The sequence below is a fragment of the Notamacropus eugenii genome, chromosome 1, assembly GCF_028372415.1.
Source record: "Notamacropus eugenii isolate mMacEug1 chromosome 1, mMacEug1.pri_v2, whole genome shotgun sequence".
Classification (NCBI taxonomy): Eukaryota; Metazoa; Chordata; class Mammalia; order Diprotodontia; family Macropodidae; genus Notamacropus; species Notamacropus eugenii.
Window position 1 is genome coordinate 125,660,089 of NC_092872.1, and position 20,759 is coordinate 125,680,847.

The window sequence follows — 20,759 nt, forward strand, 5'->3', positions numbered from 1 at the left end:
TGACTCAAAAAAAAAAACAAAACAAAGTCAAGTGCAAGTCATGTCATCATTTCTCTGATGGCATGGTCTTCTTCAGCAATGAAAGACGAACACACATCAATGCCGTTAGTGAGAAGTTGACCAGAGTAGGAAGTAAGACCAAGTCTTCAGTTGTGTTTAACACTTCATGATTCCATTTGGGGTCTTCATGGCAAAGAAGAGATTTGTCATTTCCTTCTCCAGCTCATTTGACAGATGAGGAAACTGAGGCAAGCAAGGGTAAGTGACTTGCCAAGGGTCACACAGCTAGTGAGTGTTTGAGGCCAGATTTAAACCCAGGTCTTCCTGACTCTAGGACTAGCTCCCTATCCACTGTACCATCATCACTTTTAAGCATCCTCCCAGGTCTAAATCCATATACGTCTATAACCTGGATAAAGAGCCTGTTGAAATTCAGAAAGCCATCACTCTGGAATCTCCCTATGAGAAGAATGTTTCTGTCACTGTGTAACACTGCTTTTCATAAGTTCCCTGAGCTACTATTTTTCAATCAGTAAAATAGGGAAATAATATCTGTCCTACCAACCTCACAGAATTGCTCTGAGGATCAAATGAGATAATTTATGGGCAAGTGAACCTTTAAAATAAAAACCAAAACAAACCACCTACACTAATCATAATGGATTATTTCTTTGATAATTCAGAAATCATTCCAAGGTCCCTGTGCTCTTCAGGTGTTATAGTACAGCACTGAACAAACCACCATCACCACTTGATGACTCTAACTGGATTCTGGATTAAAAAGTAAGGCCATGTGAAAAGAAAGAAGAGGGACTGCTCTGAGGGATTGCTCTAAGTGTAGGGTATTTTCTAGTAAATTGGGCCAAGGCTCTCGGGCATCTGGGAATTCAAAGTAAATTCCCAAAGTCATGAAGGATCGTTGGATGTAAATACTGACCAATGAAAATTGGGAATTTGAAGATAACTTTGGTTTCATCTGTTTCCAGGACTGGCTGAAGATAGAGAGGACTTAGACCAGATGTCAGGAGCACCTGAGAGTGACATGATCAGACCTCTGCAGTGATATATGCTCACCAATCCACTCTATGCTTCCATTCAATAGACATTTAATAAATGCCTCTTTGTTGTCTCCCCTGCTAGAATGTAAGGATCATTTAATTTGTTGTCTTTGCATCCCCATCCAGCACAGTGCCAGGCACAATGGATTAGGTTATCAATTGATGACTTTGGGCCAGGCACTGAGTTAGGTACCAAAATTTATTTTCCCAATTGGCTTCTCTGTTGGGAAGAAAGATTTCTCACTGCAAATGATTTAATTGGCTTGTAGCAACAATCAATCTTGCACGAGTTTAATGCTGCTGTGACTCAGTTTCCCCCTCAGCCCAAGCAAGGCTAGAGTTTGAGGCTGCACACCTGCAAGCCAAGGAGTGCAGAGAAGAAATAGAAAACTCCAGGTCTCCCTTTTTCATCATTACCCTTCTCTCTACCCCCATCCATTACACAGGGCTTACCCCAAATTCTTAAAATACTTGATGATAGAAATTTCCCCCTCTTTTTGTTTGTTTGTTTAAAATGCATATTCCTACCCTCTTAACTGGTGCAACCCAACCACTAAAACAAACAGACAAAGCCCAAAGCCCCTGCCAAAGTCTGCAGCCCAGAACCATTCCTCCTCTCCTCCCCCTCCACAGTTGTAAATGATAGGCCGTGTGTTCCAAGACTCTTCCCCCAGGCATGATGAGTCAATCATTTCTGCTATGCAGTTTCGTTATACTTGGTTTGAGGTTGACTCCTCACCACCAGAGAGCACCACGATGTTTGCTAGCAATTCTCAGGGCCAAAGGGATTTGGACCAAGAACAACAAACATTGGATTAAACTCGCCAAAGACGCTACTTGCTGAAAAAAGGATTTCCCAGAGTGCTCTTGCCTGACCTACCTCTGGTTTTACACGTTAGCTCACCCATTGTTCTAATGAATTCTTCTCTTAATGTAACCCTAAGCCTTTCTTATGACAATGTGTAATGTATCTGTAAAGTCTTTTTTTTTTTTTTTTTTAGGGGGAGGGTGGTGAGTAAGGGAGGAAAGGCACAAGAGTGTTTTCTACCTGCTCACCTGCTTTTTGGAAGAACAACCAATCAAAAATAGACATTTAATCTATTAATATGAAATATTACTCTAGTATTATAGAGATACCAAGATGTGGAGATCTGGTTCTGACTTCCAGGATTTTTTAACCCATTTGGTAAAACCAGACAACAAAAGGAAGTGTGCTGACTCTAGAGTCAGAGGCTATGGATTCAACTCTTGGCTCTTCTATTTAATAGCAATGTGATTTAAAGAAGCCCCTTCATCTCATGTGGTCTCATTTTCCTCTTGTATAAAATGAAGGGGATGGGCTAGTTTAGTTTTGAGGTCCTTTCTGGTTTCAAATAGGTGATTCTGTGGACATAAAAAAATTCAATAACAATTCAATTGAAGAGATATCACAAAGCAATACCCAGGATTAACTATCTAATGAATGGTGTGGAAAGTAGCATTCAACATCCTAAACAAACAGCATCCTGATGTGGACAAAACTTTGTGCTAAATGTCAACAGAGATTAAAAATAATTATTAAGACACGTTCCCTGAATCCTTATGGAACTTCTATTCTAGCAGGAGAATATGTAGATGGACCCATGGCCCATACCACTGTGAAAGTAGCTCTGGATTCACAAGAAGCTGAGTTCAACCTGAGCAATTTCTCAATAATTATTACCCTCTTACGGCACCTCCCTTACCCCCCAAAGCAGCGGTCACTTGTGGAAGCATCTGAATTCGGTTCACTTTAGCTCTCCCTTAGGAGTTTTCAATTTACTGTCTGTAAGCAACAGAGGCTACCTAGGCATCCACACTTAAAGCAACTTTATTACAAGGTATGAGGGAAAAGGGAATGATTACAAGTAATAACTCTTATGTGGAGCATCCCATCATTTTCATCACTTCCTCTGTGGTTTAGGTCACAGTCCCTTCATGAGACTCACAGCACCAACAAGGGAAGCTCCAGTAACCCAAGGACATTCACTGCTCCAGATCACCCCATGCCTTGTGAGCTTCCCATGGCCCCCTCCCTGGGGTTTAAGCCATTCCATTGCTTCCAGCTTGCCTCAGGCACTTCTGGCCAGGAGTCTTGAGTGGCCTCCAACTGTTGCAGCTGGCTCACCTTCCTCTTTTCTGCCTCCTCCCTGGAAACTTCTTTGTCCTCCACGTGGTTCATCCCTTCAGAATTTCTACTTTCTGCGTACTCACTGTGGCTCCACAGTATTACAGGAAAGTGACTATTTTTGTAGAAGACCTGGGTCTCAGGCACCAACTTTGAAAAAAGATATTGATAAGCTGGAGAGGATCCAAAAGAGGGCAAGCAGGATGGAAAGGAGGCTTGAGTTCTTACCACATGAGAACTGCTTGAAGGAACTGGGGTTATTTACCTAGAAAAGGCTTGAGGGGGGAAGAGGGAAGTAATAGCTATCCCCATATCTGAAGGGCTCTTATAAGATTAGACTTGATCTGCTTGGTCCCAGAGGGAACGGCGGCTGTAAAGAGGTGAATTTTGTTTTTTCCTCACAACAAGTGCTACCCAAGAGTCGGATGGGCTAATTCTGGAAGTAGTGGCTTCCTACACGTTGGAAATCTTCATGCAAAGACTAAATGACCCCTTGGGGTACACTGTAGAATTCAAATATAGGTTAGACTTTATGTCCTCTGAGGTTCCTTCCAACTCTGAAATTCTGTGAATCTTCAGGGGGAAATACATGCAATAGGAATTCAGAGTACATGAGATCACTCTGTGAAGGAGCTTGCTTTGGGAATGCTACATTGACAGCAAAGGTCACATATTCTATTACTTTCTCCCCCTCTCTGTACTGGGTGGTTCATTTACTTTCTGTCATTATTGCTACAGAACCATGACTTCCTCTAACAAGCAAGATAAAATCTGGCAAGTTATTGAGTAGATATGGTTAACTTTGAGAACCCAAGGAACTTGGGAGGGAGGGAGAGGAGAGAGAGGGCAAGTAACAGTCACAAAAATGTGAGAAGGAATCAATGCCGCACACCATGTTCATCAGGGGGTGGGAGGGAAGGAAGGGGGCTTAAAGCAAGCCATAGTGGGGTGGGGATTCACAGCTCAGAGGTCAAGAGCAGTCAGGAACAGCAGCCCCAAGGAGATTCCCAACTCTAACTAGTGTACAGCCCCCTTCTAGTTAATCATTTCCTGTCCTTTCTTCCTCTTCTCCTTTTACCCAAAGGATTGCAACATTAGTCAGTAAATCAACCAACCCAATCCCCCACCCTTGCCGTCTTCACGAGATCTGTTCCCTTCTCCCTCCTCCCTCTAGTTTCATGTGTCAATCTTATTTTTACAACTAGCCAAGTCTTTGAGTCTAAAAATTAAGATTTTTAAAAAAAAAAAAATGTACTACTTACCCAAAGGAGTTACACTTCTGGTCCTGTCTAAGAAGCCCTCGTGGGATTAGCTTCCTACTTTGATAGCCACTCCCAGAGGGCCCAGCCTCATTGTGTACAACGACACCCTTGCATAATTTGTCTTGGCCTAGAATTTAAACACCGCCACTGTATAGAAAGTGTACTAACTAGACTTGGAATCAACATTCAAAGCTCTGAATTTCTTTTCCACCACTTTTTAACTCATTTCAATGCTTAAGTTTCTCTCTTTCCACTTTTTACTTCTCTTTTTTCACACTGCAGCCTATGTGCATATCCCTAAAGCTCCATTCTCATCATGCTACTCCCCTGTCTGATAAGCTCCACTGGTTGTTTCCACATTGTCCCGGCACTTAAATACAAACTCTTTTATTGGGCATTTAAAGCCTTTCCTCACCTTTCTCCAACATACTTTTCCGAACTAATTACTTCTCACTCTTCTTCGTGCATTCTACTGCCCAGCTAAACCCGGCCTTCTGGATGTTCTTCACAGAAAATTCCTTCTCTCTCTCTTTGCATAGGCTTTCCCCTCATGCCTGAAATACATCCCCTCCTTACTTCTGCCAGAGAGAATTCCTAGTTACCAACAAATCTTAGCTCCAGTGCATTTCTATCGATCACAGGGCTTGGCACATAGTAAATGATTCATAAATGCTTTTTAATTGGCCATCTGACCACAAGCAAGTCATTTCTCTGGGCCTCAGTTTTTTCACCTGCAATACATAAGTATTGATAGCTGCCTAACCTGCCTTGGGAATTTCTGTGAGGAAAGCATTTTGCAAACCACAGATCCACGTGAAAGTATCATCCTCACCATTCCTATAACAGGAGCTACCCTCATTGGATTACCCTCATTCGTACTCTTAACCGCCCCTCCCTCCCTCTTCCCCACCTACCCACATTCTACCACCATCCATCAGGCCCCAAAATCATGGGGCCTTGGGGAAAGTTATCCTGTCACCTTACAGTGAGCTCCCTCTCACAGCTTTGTACCTGGAAGAGCCCACAGGTGAGGACATAAGACCAGGAAGAGTGGCCACCTCAAGGCCCTGGAGCTGGACTTCAGTCTCTGCTGATTCTAAGACCCTCCAGGTCTTCTTTTCTTTTCCGTCTGTTACTAGAGTCCACCACAGACTTCAGCGACTCTCTCTATTTAAAGAGGATCGCTTAATAGCGTCGCTCCTGGGACGGAGAGCCTAACCTCACAGCCAAGCCTGGTGGCAAAGCCAGGCCCTCTCCCCCCCTGAGGGTCCTGGGCCCAGCTGCCACCTACCTACCCCGCTGCAGCCTCCTCAGGGTCAGCGCTCTGGGCCGCACAGCCCTGGCGGATCCGGGAGTTCTAGGGGGCGCCTCCGGATGGCATCGGGCTGTCACCCGGCTGGGGAGACTTCTGGGCCAGGTCCCTACGCTTCTAAGGGGCGCCTACCGCAGACAGCGCGGGGGAGGGTGCAAAGAGGGGCCAGGCGGTTCCGGCTCCCAGCGGGCTCACTGCCCAGACCCGAGACAACACGGGAACAGACGGAGGAGGACCGGGGGGGGGCGGGCGAGCCAGGGGGGCCAGGTGGGCAGGTGCCAAGGGGCGCCCCGCTCGAGGACAGGCCCGGGCCGGGCCAGGGTCCAAGGCGGGGTACGTGGATAAGGAGGTGGGACCCCCGAGGACCCGGCAGTTTGGCCCCAACACGGTCCCGGCGCGATGGGCAGGGCGGTGATACCCGGACGCCAGGTCGCTGCCCCGACAGGAGGGACAAGGTGGGGCCCACGTCGGGCCCCGACAGCCCCGGTCCAGGAGATCTGAGCGGGGATAACTTTTCCGCAGCTCTCTCCCAAGCCCCGCCCCCCGGCACTCTGACGTACGCGGGGGGGGCTCACGCCAGGGCAGGGGCGGAGCTGGGTGGGGCGGAGGGAGGGCGGGGCGCAGTGGGTGGAGGCCCCTCGCCCGCCCCGCCGTCCACGTCCGCCCCCGCCCCCGTGGGAGCGGCTCCCAGAACCCGGAGCTCGGAGTTCCCCGTCCTCCGGAGCGGGCCGTCGGAAAGACAAGCGGGGCGCGTGGGAAAACCCGGCGACGGATCGCGCAGTTGTCTTTGACGCGGAGAGCTGCGGGACGCAGCCGCCACCGCCTCCGGAGCGCCGGGTGGAGAGGGAACGGAGCCCGCCCCGCGGCCGCTGCCCCCTCCCCCGCCCCCGGCCCTCCAGCTCCCGGAGCCTCCGCTTCCTCCCCCGGCCATGGAGTGCCCTCACCTCGGCTCCAGCGTCTGCATCGTCCCGGACTCGGCCAAGTTCCCCAACGGCTCCCCGTCGTCCTGGTGCTGCAGCGGTGAGTGCCGCCCCGCCGGCCCCGGGCCGCTCGCTCTCCCTTCACCCGAGGCCGCGGCTCGGCCGGGCCTGGCCCGCGCGGGGTGGGGGAAGTGGGTGCGTGGGTGCGGGGAGCCCGGCCAGGCCCAGGCCAGGCCGAGCCTCCTTTGTTTCGGCCCGGCCCGCGGGAGGAGGCGCGGGGACTCGCCTTGGGGGCGCTCCCTCGGACTGGGGAGCCGACTGTCGGGGCGTGTGCTCGCGTGGCCCCCCTTTCCTTTGTAGCTGGGCCCCCCGGCCCCGGTTGCAGAGTTTGGACAGAGCCCTTCCTGCGCCACCCCGGTCCGTCGGGCTCCTCCCGTCCCCCCTTGTTCCCCGCTCCCCGCGGGAGCACCGCACGTGCGCCGCTCGGACCCGTGCAGGAGGGGCCGGCGCCTCTCTCCTCTCTCCCCTTCCCCTCCCCCAGCCCAGCTTTGTCTCGGCCCTGGTGGCAGCGGCCAGTGGGACGGTCCGTGTTGTCGGGCGCTTGGGGTGAGGGCCCCCCCCGAGCTCGCCTGCTTCCGCCCCAGCCCGGGGCCAGGGGCACCGTCCCCGAAGTTCAGAACCGGCGGGCGCTTTCTCCTGGTCTCTTCTCGGGGGGGGGGGGGGGGGGGGGCAGCTTTGTAAACGTGGGGGGCCCGCGGTCCTTCCTCATTGTCTGCTCCGGCCGCTTCCTGGCGGAGGGCACTGGCGGTGCCGCTCCAGCCTTTGTGTGCCATCGAGGTGTAAAAGACGGATTCGGAACAAAACCGCCGAGTGCGCTTTAGGAGATGGTGCGTTCACAGAAGAACGGCGAAGCTTAAATGGAGTGGCCTTATTTCTGACGAGACGCGGTCGTGGAGGACGCAGAGTCCTTCCTAAAGTTTATTTTTCTTCCGAAACACTGTATTTTAAAATGTTGGCTTGCTCACACCGCGCAGGAGAACCGTCGTGGTCCGAGGAGCCCATTGTTTGCCCCAAGTCTGCTTGCTCTTGTTAAACCCGATTTCCCTGTAAAGATCCCAGGTTAGCGTGTTTTAGGGCTTACAAAAGGGGACACATGTAGATTTAGCCTTGAAACCTGGGGGCTCAGCCTCCTTAGGCTCCGAGCTGAGAGGACCCCCTGAGGCGCTCGTGCCGGGCCCAGTGCCTTGGCTGTGTCCGAGGCCGAATCCGGACCCGGGTGGCCAGCACCCTCCTGTCATACGTCACACTGCCAGCCTGGGATTCAAACCTGAGGAACACCAACCTTTGCTCAGACAGTCTTAACCCAAGGGGACAGAGTTTTCACACTTGTCACCCTTTTTTCAAAGAAATCATACCAAGTGTGAGGACGAATAATGCATTTTAATACAGACTCAGTCCTGAAAAGGGAGATATTGTGGAAGGGAGCGGATAATGCCGTAGTGAGCCCGTGGCATCTCGACCAGCCAAATTTCAATTTGCGGATAGAAAAGAGAGAGAAAATGCAGCCTCTCTTGAGAGGGCAACAAAATCGCAACACTGTATCTAAGTCATGTAACTTTAGAGAGGTGTTCAATGGAAGTGTTCTTTTGCTGGGACAAGACTAAACTTGTAACATTTGGCAGGCACGTTGAGCAGTAGGGGTAGTTTCTAGCCACCAGGTAGGACAGCATCTTCACATCTTGCCTCAGGATCTGCTTCCATCTGTTTTAAAGACTGTTGATGGTGTTGCTTGTTACTTGGATCTGGAGAACCAACCTGGCAAGTTAGTACTTTAGGATTTTTTTTTTTCCTATTCGAATGTTTCTTAACATTGAGCCATTGGACTTATTACAAGAGGCATGGAAATCTATAAAATAAAATAAACATCATTTCTAGACTACATAGCAGGGCTGTAAAAAAAAATACATTATGTATATCATTTCCAAATGTGTATTTTAGCTGTTATGTTTTAAAAAATGAATTGAAATTAGCATCGCTTTTTGTCATTTAGAAAAAGCCTATACACAGTGAATACTACATGGGGATCCATGAAATGTTTTGTCTTTAAAAATGGCTCCTCATACTGTTTTGTAATAACGAATTAAGGCTTCCCACCCAAGCATTCTGTCTTTTAGTTGTTCTAGAGTGGTGCTGTAGCTTGATCTGGTTGTTTTTAACAAGATTCTGCCTGTTTCAGTGATTAGCAGTTAAATTAATAATTAAATTCAGGAAATCCTTGAGTCATAGAATCATAGGATTCTTAAGTATCTCACTATTTTAAGATGGTCAGATCTTGATACTGTATTTGTACATAAGAAATCTTGGATTTCTCTGCTTTGTAAGCTGTCAGAGTGAGAGAGTAGAGTGCATGCTGCCTGATGCGTTGAGGTACCATTGCTGGATGAGTGTCTAATTATGCCTTTATTGAAAGAAAAATCCTTTTTTATAGGATGGGAACAATAAGAGGTAATATTATCCCAGAGCCTTACTATTAAATTACCGTTGGAGGTCATGCAGGAGAAGTGTCTCATAAAGGAAACTCTTAAAAATGTCCTCTTAGACTTTAAATAGGGCCCAAGACCTACTTTGTTGAATTCTGCAGGGTTGGATGATATAAATAGTAATTATCTTTAGGGTATATACTTCAAAACCAAGGATTATTCTTTTTGCCACACCCTGTAAAACAGTGCTAGACTGTAATTATGCAATACTTTTTATTATTTGAGGGACACTTAATTTCCTTTTGTCAGATATTTGACCCAGAGAAATGTTCAAGGTTCAGAGATTGGTAGCTAATAATATCAATAGTATCTTTATAGAAATTTGCAAAGCTTTTGAAACGTGTAAGTCATGAAGACTGTTAAAACTGAGGGGACTTTTTATATTGCAGGAACTTTAAAGTATCCTGACAGAGGTAACTTTTAAGAAGAATGTTAGAAGGTGTGATATAGTACACTTGTGGCTTCTTATTCTCCTTGAATTTGAGATTTTGGGGACATCTTTTGATCAGGTATATTCTTTAGATTCTGTAATATGTTTTTTTGGTGGCCGGTGTTAGAAAAGGACATTCATGTGAAGAAACAGTGCCAACTCTTGCTTTTTTGGTGGTAACAAGATGAGAAATCACCTCGATGGAATAATGGATTATTTTGCATTGTATTTGCCCCTCAGGTTTTAGTACTTAATCTGTTGAAAAGCATCTGTTTTCCCATCTTCCAGAAGGTAGGGCAGAATTTTTTTCCTTCTTGCTATCCTAAATAATAGGATTAATTATTTATGCATCATAGATGAAATGTCACTGTCTTGCTCTAATTTTAAACCAATCATTTATGCTGAAGACTCTAGACTTTGGGTGGAATAATAATACCTTACATAATAACGTCATGGGATTTAGAAGAGATTGAGAAATCTTCTGATTCAGGCAAGATTGGAGGAAGTGACTTGCCCAGAATTCCCCAGGCAGTAGAGAAGAACAGGAATCAGAACCTAGGTCCAAGTCTTTTCACGTCAGGTATTGTTGTTACACTTTTACTGCTGAGAAAACTGGGCTTCATAGAAGTTACATGACTTGTTTAAAGTCACCCAGCAAGTTGTGACCTTGACGGATTCCAAGTCTGTTGTTCAGAATCACTGCCTCTGGAGCTGACATGGACGTTATCTTGCAGGTAATTACAAAAGAACTAATTCCTTGCAAAATATTGCACCTGTCTTTTTCCCCTAGTGTGACACTGCCAGTACTATAAAGGGTAAAGTGAATTAAAATTCTTCGACATGCCAGTGAGCAAGTGACCATCTGCAAAGCTGTTAATTCACCAATCAGCTCGGCAAATAACCCTCGTGTCTAGAGCTGAAAAGATAATGGGTATAAAAGGAATTTAATAAATTGTTCCTTTTACCTGTTTATGGCATTTGCATGAAATATATTCCTTTTGACCTGTTGAAGTCATCTGTTTTGTTTTTATTTGATGCATTATTATATGCAGCAATATGAAGGGGGTTGATGGGCTTGATAAATATGGTAAATGTGAATGAAGACATGGAAAACTAGATGGGTGATCTTTTTTGGAGACCTGCTTTATGTAAAATTAAGAAAATAAAACTTAAGTATTGTCTTTTTAGCTTTACATTAAAGCTGTTTGCATTTTTGTTCATCTTAAATATTTAAGCCTTATCCAACTTACCTTCAAAATACCCATTTCATCTTTGAAAAAGATAGAAGTAGCAAGGTAGCTAGATGACTTAGTGGATAGAGCACCACTTTTGGAATCAGGAAGACTCTTTTTTGTGCGTTCAGATCTGGCCTCAGGCACATATTAGCTCAGTGACTAGCCAAGTGACTTTAGCCAACTGGCAAGCCACTTTACTCTGTTTTCCTCAGTTCCTCACTATGTAAAAAGAGCTAGAGAAGGAAATGGCAAACCATTCTAGTAGCTTTGCCAAGAAAATCCCGAATGGGTCACAGAGAGTCGGACACAATTGTTAATGACTCAACAACAATAGGTACCAGGCCTCTGTTTCTGTTGCTTTAAAAAACTGTTGAAAACTTGTTAGAAATTATTTTCTAAATGATGTTCTAACTGAACTGTTCAATATAGTCTAAACAGAAAAAATACCAGAAAGCTAGTAACTTTTTTTTAAATCGCTGAGTACATTTTCTATGTTGTTGTTTTTTTTTAAATTTTCCAGAGGAATAACAGTAACTTGCATTTCCATAACACTTATTAAGGTTCAGGAAACTTTTTCCTTTCAACATCCTTGTGAGGTAAGTAGTACAAGTATTATTAGCCCATTTTACAGATTAGGAAGGTTTTAAATTGATTTTTTTAAAAAAGTTACTTAGATATCTTCCTGTCCCTTATCATGCCCCTCCCAGAGAGCCATCCCTTATAACAACACCAAAAAAAAAAAAAAAAGAGAAAGAGAGCAAAAATAAGCAAAATCAGTCAATACATAGAAAAAAATCTAACATTATATGAAATTTTCCACACCTCTAGATAGACAGTTGCCTCTGCAAAGAAGCAGCTAGATGATGCAATGAATAGAGAATGGGCCTAGAGGCAGTAAGACTTGAGGTCAAATCTGGCCTCACACATTGTTAGCTGGGTGACCCTACACAAGTCAGGCTCTCCTTCAGTTTTCTTCTGCTGTGAAATGGGGATGATAATAGTTCCTGCCTGGAAGAGTTGTTGTGAGGATCAAGTGAGATAATATTTGTAAAAAGCACTTACCACAATGCCTCAAACATAGTGGGAACTATCATGCTTATCCTAAAAGGAAGGGACTTGAGTTTTCTGTTTTGGGGGGCCAGACTTGATCATCATAATTATACAGTGTTTGTTCTTTTTTTGTTTTGTTTTGTTCTTTCTGTATTGTTTTGATGGTTCTGCTCAGTTTATTTTGGATGAGTACATGTAAATTTTCCCATGTTTCTCTTCATTCTTTCTTACAGCATAGTAAATAATCCATTATGTTCATGTGACATGTAATTTATTTTAACCATTGCCACATGAATGAGGCTGAAATTAACAAAATGTCATATTCTGCTGTTATGTAAGTTATAAGGATATTATGAATGAATCTTGATAAGTAACATCAGAATCATAATATTTGGAGCAGGAAGGAATGTTTAAAATCACCCTCTTCAAATCCATCAGTTTACAGATGAAAAACTGACTTGTTCAGGAAACTTAAAGAGAGGAGTTAATTGACTTGCTTGAGATTTTTCGTTTTTCATGATGTTTAGATCATTGAGGAAGAGCAAATGTCAGTAATTTCAATTTATTTGAAATACATAGTCATTTTCCAATCCTCTTAAGTTTTTCTGAGAGCTTTTCTTTTATATTCTCCTTTTTTTTATTAACCCCCTTTGATAAATTTATTGCTTTCTTATGAAGTATTGTACTCCATTTGGCAGTAGGATGGACTTTGGATAAGGTAGCTGTTTGAGGTGAAAAAAATTTAGTTTGTAATAAATACATTTCCATAGTTTGCAAGGAAGTACTTTGATAGGCTGTCAAGCTGGGACTTGATAGCTTTGGAGTTTCTCTTGAATGAGTGACATTTACTTTGATTTATGCTTGAGAATCCTGAAACTGTACTTAAAAACAAGTAGTAACAGTTTGTTCATCTTACCTGTAGGTTGGCTTATCTTCACATCATTCAGGATGCTCTGGGATGCAATAAACAGTGCCATTTGACAGCCTTTGTGTTTGCTTTAAATGTCATTTTAGCCCAGAACTATTATCCATTTCATTTGAATTCTGGTGTCTTTTAATTCTGGGACATGACATGAACTTTGACTTCCTAACAAAAATTTAAAGATAGATTCTGAACATATAGATATCTACAATATTTATTGCTTTTCTCATTCCAGTTAAAGTATTTTACAGGTTAGGAAGAGAACTGAGGAAAACATAAAACTTCAAAGCACTGTAATGTAATTGACTATTGCCCTTGTAGTTTTTCCTGTTTTATAGATTGTGAAACTGAGACAAAGGTCAAATTTATCTAACCTTCTTAGGCAGTGAAAGTAATTAAAGGTTTAAAACTCTTGGATCTTAACTTATAATTTCATTTTAATTATAGTTTTGTGAGACTTTAAGAAAAATAATCTTTGTTCATTTAATAACAGTGCTTATCCTTTTTATGAATTTAAAGTACTGTATTTGGAATCATACAGAAAAAATACCTTTGAAGTCAATTATTGTAAAGTTATTGTAAAATTTTCAATTGTCTCCTTTTTTTTGTAGTCCCCTTCCCATTTTATTGATTAATAACACCAGTAAATTTTTAAGATGGATATGAGGCTAAAATGTACAGGCTAAAATGGACAAGTTATAGTTAAGTTGATAAGCATATATTAAAAAACACATATGTGCTAGGCCCTGTGCTGAATGTTGGGAATACAAAGAAAGCCAAAAACCAGTTCCTGCTTTCAAAGTAGATCAAGATAATACAAGCTAGTCAAAGATTGTGTACTTCAGGTAATGTGGTAGCAAGTCAAAAGAACCTAATGCAAATGATTAAATCAAACACTGAACTTCTAACACTTTAAAACAGGTGTCAAACGTGCAGGTTTTTGCAGCAGGCATCTGCAAAACTCAGGGGGGCAGCCCAAACCAGATTAAAATGTCATTGGAAAGTGTTTAACAAAATAAATAAAAATATAGTGCAATATAGATAAAGTTAATTTGTGGTTTTCTAATTTGATGTGTAGATCTCCTTCTATTTGAGTATGAAACCTCTTGCAAAGAGTAATTCATTTAAAAATACTTTGCTTTCCAATTTATTCAGCTCCGTTGTTTCTGATTTCTCATCCATCCTGTTTCATTGATATACTTTTCTATTTTTAAATAGACTAAACCTAGTGTTTTCATTGGTATGGAATTCCTAGGTGAGAAAACTCCCTTTCCCAGTAGAGGTCAGCACCTTTTCTGTAATTTATGGTCTCTCATTGTCTAGAGCATTAAAAAGATAAGTGACTTGGCCCAGGATCACACAGCCAAGTCTTGCTGGCTTCAAGGTTGGCTTTCTAGCTTCTGTATAACATTTCATCACTACCTATTTTTTAATCATTACTAAATGGTTTTGATCATGATTGCTTTGTATTGGATACCTAATGAGCCCTATTCATTATTTCTACTTTATTACTGTCGTTTCCCTTGATATCTAGATTTACTGATTTTATGTTGTTTTAACTCCATAACTCTTGATAATTTGAAATAGCATTAAATTTCTAAATTTAGGTAGTGTTTTCATTTTTCTTGCATTGGTGCAGCCCAGACATGAGCCCTATGTTTTCCTCTAGTTAATTTGTTTTTTATTTCTTTAGAGAGTTTTGTAGTTGTATCTATACAAGTTTTGAATATGTCTTGTTATGTTTGACACTCAGATATTTTTAGTATATAATTACAAGATTATTTTGAATGGGGGTTTTCTTTCTTTTGCTTCTTCCTAGATTTTGTTATTGATGTACAGGAATGCAAGTGATTTTTTCCTTTTTCCTGTTAACTTTACTGAAGATATCATCTCAATTATTTTCTTATTTTTCAGCATTTTCTAAGTAATTCATCATGGCATCAGCAAATAGGGATGGTTTTCTCGCCTTTTTGCCTATTCTTTACCCTCTTTCCTTGATTGCTACTGTTAGAATTCTAGCATTGTGTTAAATAATTTTGAGGAAAGGAGGCATCCTTGCTTTTATTCTCATATTATTAGGAAAACTTGTTGTGTTTCCAAATTGCATATTGTAGGAGACTTAGATAGCATATTTTAGTCTATTTTTAAAAAAATCCTGTGCTTCTGTTTGTAAGGTTTTTAGTATAATTGAATATTGTACTTTGGTGAAATCTTTTTCTGCATCTATTACAACCGTATGGTTTTGAATGTTTTTGTTTTTAAAATGATTGTTGATTTTCATCCTAATGTTGAATGATACTTGAATCCCTGGTATTAATTTGTTTTATATGCAGTCTATTTTTGGATATACTGTATATAGTGTTTTTGCCAAGGTTTTGTTTTAAATTTTAAAATTGATTTTCACTAATATTGATGTATGATTTTTTTTTTTTTTGCTTTATCCTTTCTCGGTTTGGGTATTAGGACTATTATTTCACAAAAGAACCTTCTGTTTTACAGGAGTTACTGGAAAAACTGGAAATCATTTGGGGAAAAAGTTAAGCTTAAGCCAGGGGCTCTAAATCTGAGCTTTGATGTATTTCGGGGGGAGGGGAGGTCCTGTGAATTTGGATGGAAAAAGATTTACATCCTTATTTTCAACAACCATTACAGAACATTAGTCTTAAAAGGGGTCTGTTAGCTTCACCTGTCTTTTAAAAGTGTCCATGACGCACAAAAAAGATTAAATACACCTGCCTTAGACCAACCTCTTACATCATATACTACAATAAACCCCAAATGGGTATGTGCTCTGAATATTAACAGTCATACCATTGAAAAATTAGTAAAGAACCAGATCACATAATTTTCACAGCTATGGAGACAAATCCTTAACCAGAAAAGGGATAAGGCATCATCACAAAAGAAAGATAACTTCAGTCACCTGAAATGGAAAGGCTTGCATAAACAAAATCAGTGCTGTAAAAAAGGAAGCTGGGGGGAAAATCTTTGTATCATCTCTCTGATAAAGATCAAATCAGATAACATGTAAAGCTTTAAATGCTTTTTTATCCAAGATAATGTAGATAGCTAACAGAAATATAGAAGACCAAAAGCTATTCTAATAGATAAGAGGTCAAAGTATATGAATAATTAGTTCTCAAATGAATTGGATGTTGTTAGCAACCATATGAAAGTTTTTTTTCTCCAAATCACAGATTAGAGACATGCAAATCAAAACAACTCTGAGATTTTATTTCATAGCCAGCACACTGCCAAATTTGACAAAAGATGGAAATAGTTAATGTTTGGAAGAACTGTAAAAAGACAGGCAACCAAATTGTCTGTTGATAGAGCTTTAAAATGGTCCAGCCATTTTAGAAAGCAATTTGGAATTATGCTGAAAAAAATCACAAATAACATTAGCTTTTGACTCATAGATTTCACTACTTGGCATAATATGTCATTGATAAAAATAAGGTCCCATGTACATTGAACCAAATTATTTTCAGCATCACAGAATAATAGTAAAGAATTGGAAACAATAGATACTCTATTTCATTGGATATGGCTAAACAAACTGTGGCACATAGATATTGTGGACTATTATTCCTGCATCACCAGCAGACTAATGGACATTTTAAACTGGATGTTTCATAGGGATCTTAAACTTAACATGACAAGAACAGAACTCATCTTTCCCAAACCAATCTCTCTTTAGAGCTTTGCTGTTATATCTAGGACATCACCCTCCTTCCAGTCATCCATCTTTGCAGTCTGTATCATCCTTGAGTTCTCCATTCACTCTTTATGTCTAGTCACTTGCCAGATCTTGTCATTTCTACCTTCACAATGTCTTTCCTGTATTCCATTTCTCTCCATTAATATGGTCACCATCATCAGGTCTTCATCATTTCTCCCCTTGACTATTTTCATAGTGTTTTTATTGTAATCCCTCTTGCTAAGCTTTCCCCATTCCATTCTCCACAGAGCTTCCAAAGGGATTTTCCTACAACAGAATTCTACCTAGTCACTCCTTGGCTAAGGAAATTCCATTGGCTCTTCATTACCTCTGGGATTCAATATAAAACCCTCTGGTATTTAAAACTCTTCACAACCTAGCTTCTTCCTGCATTTCCAATTTTCTTGCATCTTGCTCCTCCAGTGTACTTTGTGGTCAAGCTGTGCCGGCCTCCCATAGTTATCTTTACCTCCTCGGTAGAATGAGGGAGTTGGAGTCGATGGCCTCTGAGGTACCTTGCAGCTCTCTAGCTGTAATCTCACTTGTGTTTCTTGCACATGATGCTGTTATCTCCTGCCTCTGAGCTTTTGTACAGGCTGGCTTCTGTGCCTAAAATACTCTTTTTCTTCTCACCCCTGGAAATTTCCAGGCTTCCTTCAGGACTTAATTTAAGCAATACCTTTTTCTGCAGGATGCCTTTACTCATCCCCTTCCGTTCTAGCTGATAGTAACCTCTCTTCTGAGCTTACCTTATGTTGACTATATGACTTTTGTGTGTACTTAAAATATTTGTTGGCTTTTTGATTGTAATGAAAGATGAATATGATGAATACAGAAAAGCATAGGAAGCTTTATGTAAGCTGATACAAAGTGAAACAAATTGAGCCAGGAAAACAATATAGCCAAGGACAACAAAATTGTAAATGAAAAGAACAACAAAATAATAAAACAAAAACTTGTGCTACGGAGCTCATGCACCTCCTCCCTCTTGGAGAGCTGGGAAACCTGTCTGCATGGAGCATTGCATATGATGCCAGGCTTGGCGTTTGTGTTGTTTAGGTTTGAAGGACTGGTTTTTGTCCCTTACTCTTTTTTGTTTGTTATAGGGGGTGACTCTCAGGGAGGGGTAAGAGACAAAATATATTATGAAATGTAGATGATATAGAAACATTATGTAAGTCATTTTTCACCGTCTCAGGTATATTTTGTTTGTGTTTACCGACTTGCAGGCAAGTGTGGTGTGTACATGATACACGGGGCTCCTTACTACACCTGTGTAAGAAGAGCATAGAGTTTAGTCAGCTATTTTTTCTTTTGCCTTCCACTTAAGAAGTTGAATTCTTTCTTTGTGCTGTGAGATCTTTTATCTGGTAACTTCTTCCTCATTGATAGGTTTCTCCTCTTCAGTGAGTCCTAACACTAAAAAGGAAGAAATGTGGCTTTTGCCTGCAGCGATCTAGAATCTCTTTTGAATCCTTGCTTCTAAAAGACACTCTGCTTCTGTATAGTTATTACAATTGTATTTCCTGTAATAGTTCATTATAGTACTTAAATAGTAAAGAATATGACAATTTTATATGATGTAATAAATGGCGTAATATGTTATTTACACTAAAATTTAGGGTATGAATGCTTATTTTAGAATTTGGAAAATATTAAGCTGAAAATTAGTCATTGAAACATTCATTTGAGCTCTGTGTTAATTCTTTGTCTTTGAACTAGACACACACTTCTTGGATTTTAGTTAAACTTTACAAGATCCTCTTGAGGTGGGTAATTAAAAGTTAATTTTTAAGATGGGTTGGTATGTATGTATTTTAAAAATGCTTTAGCTTAATAAACTTTGTCTAGGATTTTTGTTTTGTCTTTTAGGATGTTTTTGTAGATATTTGTTTGAAAATTAATGCTAGGTAAGTAGTAAAGACAGTTCATTTATTGAATTTCTTACTGAGAAAAGGATAAGATACATACTTGAAAGTAATTCCAAGATGCATGGCACCTGTATTTGAGAGGCAGCATCATTTAGTGGGAATTACAGTGAACTTAACACTCAGCAGCCTTAGATTTGAGTCTTGACTCTGCTAGTTAATAGTTAGTATGATTGTGGACAACTAACTTGAGGACTAAGGCTCAGTGAACTTATTTCCAAAATGAATATGATATTTAAACAACCATCATCACGGGACTCTTGTGAGGAAAATGCTGCTTTGTAAAACTAAAGGTCTATGTAAATATGAACTATTTTTATGTTAATTAAGCTTTCTTCATTATTTTTCATAATCTACTATTCATAGCTGAGATTGTGTCTTTTTAAATCATAGCTGCTTGTTTCTTTTCCTTTGTATATTTCTGATTGTTTGGATTGGGGAATCTTAAGTCTTAGTATTTTTAAAGGGATTTCTAAGAATTTAGAAATTCTACCCTAGATTTCACTGGATGTCATGCATTAAGGTATTACCTTGGTTTTAAAAATACTTATTATTATGTATTAATTCCTTTTTGAAAAAAGTTTTAGTTTTATAATAGATGATTATTATTTGTAGTAACATTCTTTTTAAAAAACGTGAAGAAGAAAGTAGTATATTTTCTTAATTGTTTGACTTATTTTTATTTTATACCGTAAAGTACCCTTTCACTTAACAGATTTGTGTACTGACTTTGTTTAAACTACTCTGTATGTTAATGAAATATTTTGGCAGATATATTGGCGAATTTGAATTTGAACATCATGTAATGTTTCTTCAACATCTGCCAAAGGACAGTGTTCATGCCATGAACATTGAGCTCTGAGGACTTCAGTGCCACCAGCTTCATTTTAGTTTTTTTTGTTTTTTTGCTGAACCATTATTTTTTCAATATGTCTTCAGGTATATGATTTTTATCTAGTATTACAAATTTGCGACTTTTGAAAATAGTAATTTTTGATGATGACAACTTATATTTCAGTATTTTATTGAAACAACAGAAGGAACAAAAACAGTTCTTTGAGCCTATTTTCACTGGAGTGTTGAATATATTACCTTTTATGGGTAGAGTTTGAAATATATGACTTGTTTCCATTTTCTCAAGAAATAATACTTCTGGTTATAAAGGGTTGAGATTTCCTAGTAAGCCAACAAATGCAGTAAATGTGCTGCAGTGTCTGATTTTTGTTTCCTTACATATGCTTTTATTATACCTTAAATTATTCAGAAATTAAATTATAGATAGCAGCAATTAATCTGTTATTTTCTGATATTAGTGGGATTATCTTAAGACCTTTACCTCTGATATTTAGGAGGAGCACTTCCTTAATGCTATTTTTTTTTTTTTACTGTGTTCTCAGTTACTACTTTGAAGTATTAAAGATATGGTGTAGTTTGTCTTTATGTCATGCACTATCTCAGCAGGGGGTGGATCATATTTGATGTTGGCAATATTGCAAAGAAAATACATTTTAAAAGTGATCCATTTTCTCCCACTCTCTCTTGCATCTTTCTTTTTCTATCTGTGAGTAAAATTAGACCTTTATTCATTTTATTTATGATAGGTGGTGAAACAGTCAACAAGAATTTTATTAAGTACCCGTTATGTGTCTGACACTGTTATGTGCTGGGAAACAATCCTGTCCTCAAGGAATTTAAATTCCTTTAGGGAGAAAACATATTAAGTATATACAGAAGGAATCTAAGGTTATTTGGGGAAGTGTACTGGCATCTTGGGGTATCAGAAGAGGCTTCGTATAGAAGGAGGTACTTAAGAATTCTAAGAATTGGAGGGGAGAAGGAACTACATTCCAGGTATGGAGGATGGTCTGGGCAAAGGCATGGAGTCAGGAAATTCAGTGTTATGAGTAGTAGAGAAATAGTTTTTGAAATCTTGAGAATTGTTCAAACTTCTGGCCCTTTTTCCGGTTACTTGTGGCTCTGTGACTAGTCTCCTAAAGGGAAGAGGATATCAGAAATAACCTTACATTAATTCTAAGCTGGCTAAGTCTTACTTAAATGGAGAACACTGCTAAAATAGTAACTGTGCCTTCTATAATGCCCAGCAGTGATATGGGACATTTAGAATAGGGTGCTTCAAAATCTTTTCTATCTTATTAATAATAATCTCTGCTGCAACTCCATGTTCAGTTTCCAGAGTTGAAAAAATCGTTAAGATTTATTGCAGATGTTTAATCA

The 20,759-nt window shown here is 40.6% G+C and overlaps 1 protein-coding gene across 2 annotated transcripts in view; it reads left to right on the top strand.

Annotated features, from left to right (window-relative positions):
• Positions 1-6,416: 6,416 nt before the first annotated feature.
• The window catches only part of USP3 (ubiquitin specific peptidase 3), a 114,552-nt gene continuing 100,209 nt past the window's right edge, over positions 6,417-20,759 (top strand). The window contains exon 1 of one of the 2 annotated variants that reach the window (XM_072613292.1): positions 6,417-6,798. In XM_072613292.1, coding sequence (XP_072469393.1) covers positions 6,708-6,798 — 91 coding nt within the window. In that variant the 5' untranslated portion in view covers positions 6,417-6,707. Of the gene's footprint in view, positions 6,799-7,484; positions 10,403-20,759 lie in introns of those variants that run through there. The other variant, XM_072613298.1, reaches the window with a different exon arrangement.